At 35.1% G+C, this 5,098-nt stretch overlaps 1 protein-coding gene across 1 annotated transcript in view; it reads left to right on the plus strand.

Annotated features, from left to right (window-relative positions):
• The window catches only part of ABCC9 (ATP binding cassette subfamily C member 9), a 120,603-nt gene that overhangs the window by 20,185 nt on the left and 95,320 nt on the right, over window positions 1-5,098 (plus strand). The window contains 2 exon segments of the mRNA XM_011381579.2: window positions 2,954-3,120; window positions 4,140-4,382. Coding sequence (XP_011379881.1) covers window positions 2,954-3,120; window positions 4,140-4,382 — 410 coding nt within the window.

Below are 5,098 nucleotides of genomic sequence, written 5' to 3' on the forward strand. Positions count from 1 at the left end.
TTCTATATCTGTGATTCGGTCCTCTTCTTTATCCACTCTGTTGATTCTCACTAATATACTCTTTATCTCAGATAATGTGTTCATTTCTGACTAGGTCCTTTTTATAATTTCCATTTCCATTTTTATGTTTTTTTATCTCTTTGTTGAAGTTCTCACTGAGTTCATCTACTCTTCTCCAACTTTCATTGAGTGTCTTTATAACCACTGTTTTGAACAGTGCGTCTGTTAGATTGCTTGACTCCATTATTTCTGGATCTCTGTTCTGTTCTCTCATATGGTTTCTATTTCTTTGTCTTTTCTTTTTGGGTGCCTTTCTGAGTCTTTTTTTATGTACTAAACAAAGCTCCTGAGTCTCCTGGTCTTTTTAGTGTGGCTTTGTGTGTAGTAGGTGTCCAGTGGCATAGTCCTGAGAGAGGTTCAGCTGCAGGCCAAATTTAGCCCCAGCTTGTGCCCCTCCAGCGCCACCTGTTAAGATTCAGCAAGCATCCACAGATGCTGTGCTTATAGTTGCCTCAGGAGGCCATACCAGAAACTGAGGTCAGCTGCCACAAGTATGAGTCTTGGAGTTGGCTCAGCAAAGAACACCAGTCTTGCCGAAGACACAATTGGATGTGGCTCGGGGGGAGCCACAAGTTGGGAGAGGTGGAGTTTCAGAGAATCCTCTGGGCAGAGCGACTTCTGTATCCAGTTTGATAATGTCTTAGCTATGGCAGTGCTAAAATAGGGAGGGGGAAGGCTCAACAGAGGAACAATGGATACTACCAGCGCTTCTGCCCAGGAGAGAGCCTTGACTTCAGCCTTCGCTTCGACAACTCAGTGTCATCTTGTAAGTCCCTGGGTCCCCGAGCAGCTGACCGGCACTGGTGCTCAGAGCGAGTAAGTCCGTCACTGTGAAAGTCCACTGGCAGACATGGCCCCTTTAAGAGATGTCTGCAGCTGCTGGCTGCTGTTGCCACAGCTTCTGTCCCAATCAGCTGCTGGGAACTGGGCAGCCTCCCGTCTTCTCCCCCTCCTACCTTCTGCTGTTGCAGGGTGATTTCTTATTTCTCTCCCTAGTTGTAGTGCCTGGTGTTCACACCCTGTATAATCTTCTCCCTATGAGTGCAAGTGGGACCTGTGACTTATTTCTGGCCAATAAATTATGGCAGAGATGGGGACAAAGCTGACAAGACTGAAGCCCTAGTCCACACTTAGACTGCAGCCTGAATCCATGGAAACTCTTGATACATGGAAACTGTGAGATAATAAATGTGTGTTGCTTTACAATTACTAAAACAATGCCTTTGGAACCACCCATCACAGCCCAAATATAAGGCAGATATCCCCACTTCTAGGGCCTTCTTTTGGCCTTGCTGTGGTGATGGTGGTTGTTGTTATAGCTCTCTGTTGCAGCTCTCATCGCTGGGACTATGTGCCTCTTGGGGCATCCTTTGTCTTTCTAAAATATACTTTTAATAAAACTTTTAAATCTCAAAAAAAAAAAATACTAAACCTATCACAATTTGCTAAGCAGCAATAGAAAATCAACACACTCATTCTGGATTTTTAATTTAATTTCACTATTATTAGAGAACATGCTCTCTATGATTTGTTATTTTAAATGTATCGCTTCTTATTTCCTGAGGATATAATCTGTACCAGTACCATGCACACTTAATGAGAATGTGTAGTTTGAAGAATTTGGGGTGTATTTTTATAATATTAAATATCAACCTTATAAATATCAAATAGTTCAAGGTAGTTGATAGTGTTCAGATCTTCTAAGTCTTTACTAGGCATATGTATATTGTGTCTTTCTGAAAAATTGACACATTTATCATTATTTAAAGTCTTAAAAAATCTTATAGTCTTTGTCTTGAAGTCTACTTTATCTGATACTAATATAGCCACCCCATGTTTCTAATGCTTGCTGTATTCATTGTATATCTTTCTCCATCGACTTACTTTCAATCTATTGTTTTTATTTTGAAGGTGAATCTCTTTAGTTAGCATATAGTAATCTGATCTCTTTTCATTTTTTTAAGCTAAACGATATATGATGAGCTTATATGTCAATTCAGTTCTTTTTCTCTAAGGAAAATTGTGATCACACTTCAACTTTCTGGCTTTGATAAGCGTGTCCAAACAGTATAATCACATCTGTGTTTTAGATTTCTTCTTCCTCATCTCATATTCATTTGTACAAATCTTTATTCAAAGTTTGAAGTATACTGAATCCTTGGCAACAGATTTCTAGGAAACTTTCTGCTTCCGTCTCCTACTTACTGCAAAATTCTGGTTGTGATTATGAGATGGTGTAGGTCTCTACCTTTCTGACCTGAATACTTCCTGTCTGGATGTGCTCTGTGGGGTCATTGTTCTCTGTACTCTATGGATGTGCGTGATGTTTTAAACCATTTGGTGAGAAAAGTCACTTACTACTTTAATATTGATCTATAAAGTAGAAATCTTATTATGGAACTACATGGATTTCATAATAATTCAAGGGTAACACCATTAGATATATCCCTGGAAGTTTCAACATACTTATCAGATAGGTTACACAGATATCAACTTGTGAATTTTTCAGGGAAATATAATCAGGACTTCTTAAAAAACAAGACCAGAAAAGAAGGTCAATTTTAAAATCTGCAGAATTACATATAAGTTCTGAAGAGTGTAAATAAGGCTATCCTTATTTACATGTCTCTTTATAGCTGTACATCTATCACATGTAATCAGATTGTAATCACTAATATTTTAAAGTCACTACCATACCTTCAATACAAAGCTCCAAGAGTGGACTAAAGTTTATATGTTATTTTCTTAACAAAGAAATGGAAATAGAATATTTAAAATTGTCATAATGACCATAAATATAAAAACCATTATATTTATGTTGAAATTTCATTGAAGCTTTAAAAAATATCAGGGAAAGATTGCATCTTTTTCTTTTTACTTTTCATTTTTCCAGCCCTATTCCTGTATTGGGTAATGGCCTTTATTACAAAAACCATAAAATTGGTCAAGTACTGGCAGTCTGGTTGGGGAGTATCAGATCTGCGTTTCTGCATCACAGGCATAATGGTCATCTTGAATGGACTCCTGATGGCTGTGGAGATCAACGTCATTCGGGTCAGAGTAGGTATCTAATGATTTTTGTTTAGTTGCTAGAGTTAAAGACCCCAATAATTAAAGATCACAGTCAGCTAGAAATCAATATTTAAGAGGATGAATAAATGTATATATCACCTATGTGTATAAATATAAAGTTGAATTAATCACTAAGTTTCAGACCATTAATGTTCCAGAAATTTCAATATGACCCTGGAATCTATTCATTCACAAATATTGATCGAGTTCCTGTTATGTGCTAAACATTATGCTTAGTTCATATTATAGATGAAATTGTTTTCATCAGGAAGGTCCATCATCCATGAAAAATCTAAAGCAAATTTTGGTTAATCAAACTAGTGTATTTTTAGAAATTTCAAAATGAAAAGATTATCTAATCTAGTTTGCTCATTTCATTGATGAAAAAACTTCTATAGCTATAACTCTTGCTATATATCCAAAGTAACATGGTCAAGACTCATATTTGGTCTGTGATTACAAATCTATTGTACTTTCTACCACATAATGATGCCAGGTATATTGTGTGACATATTAATGACTGTTTTTTCAATATTCATTTTCTATCAGAGCACTTTGCATTTGCTTTGAATGGCAAGATACATGCTATAACGAATAGTGGAGAATAGTTCGTTGACATTAGCCAGACCACAAATTAACAGAGTGACACAACAGTGGTGTTGATAACACATTTTTAAATATCTAAATAATATAGAAATCTTCATTCAGTTGACTCCATTACAAGATATAAAAAATGATGTTTAGTAATAATTTTTTAAAGGGATAATTGATTTTTTACAATTGGCCCCAAGTGGATTCATTGTAAAGTCTCAGAATTCAACTAGTTAATCTAGTCACAACAAAAGGGAAATATTTTAAAGCATATTTCAGACAGGGATGGAAAGAGGTATGAAAATATACATTTTGACCTCCTGAAATGAAAATGTAAAAAGGGTTAAAATTTTATTTTTAATATGTGAGAAAAGAATTGGATTAATTGTTTTTCTGTGGAATTTTTCTTGCCACAGAGATATGTATTCTTTATGAATCCTCAGAAAGTAAAACCTCCTGAAGACCTCCAGGATCTGGGTGTGAGATTCCTTCAACCATTTGTGAATTTACTGTCAAAAGCAACATACTGGTGGATGAACACACTTATCATATCTGCTCATAAGAAACCTATTGATCTGAAGGCAATTGGAAAATTACCAATAGCAATGAGGGCAGTAACAAATTATGTTTGCCTGAAAGATGCATATGAAGAACAAAAGGTAATTTAGTATCTGTTTTTCATGTCGATAATTGTAGAAAATGGGCCTATTAAATATAAAGGCACTAAACTTAAAAATAATATCTATGGTTAAGGAAGAACAGATTTCCTCTATCTGTCTTTCTTAATAGTTTGAGTCATGTTAATTGGGCTGCTGAGGATAAACCAGAAATATGTCATGTTAGTCGCCCATCAATACATGAGGAGGAATATAGAGAGCACTGTCTTTTCTCTGGGATCAAGTGGAAAGTAAGAATTAAATTTAGGGATCATGTATGTCTAATCCTTGTTACCATATAATATTAATAATTGATGAAATTTTTGTTGTCTTTTTTCAAGTATCTCGTCAGTAATTTTGTTATTAAAAGAGAAAATAGGTCATATCCATTAATAACTTTCCTTTAAGAAACTAAAATCCTTTAATTATTAACTAAAATTTGGACTCTGAATTTCAAACTTGGAAAAATAAATTATACGAAGAGGCATCATCTACCCACCTCATGTATCATCCTATATGTCTGCCCAAATTAGTTTCTTCTGGCACTTTCTTTGAGTATTTATAATTGCTTAACAATTTTTAAATATGAGAGTCCTTGGATATTTTCAATTTATCTTGTTTTCATGCTGTGTGTTATCCACAGTGGTAGATGTATTTTACATTGCAATCATCTACAGATACTATTGTGATTAAAAATATGAGTATTCACAACAAAATGG

The sequence above is a fragment of the Pteropus vampyrus genome, unplaced genomic scaffold (genome assembly GCF_000151845.1).
Source record: "Pteropus vampyrus isolate Shadow unplaced genomic scaffold, Pvam_2.0 Scaffold444, whole genome shotgun sequence".
NCBI classification, from domain to species: domain Eukaryota; kingdom Metazoa; phylum Chordata; class Mammalia; order Chiroptera; family Pteropodidae; genus Pteropus; species Pteropus vampyrus.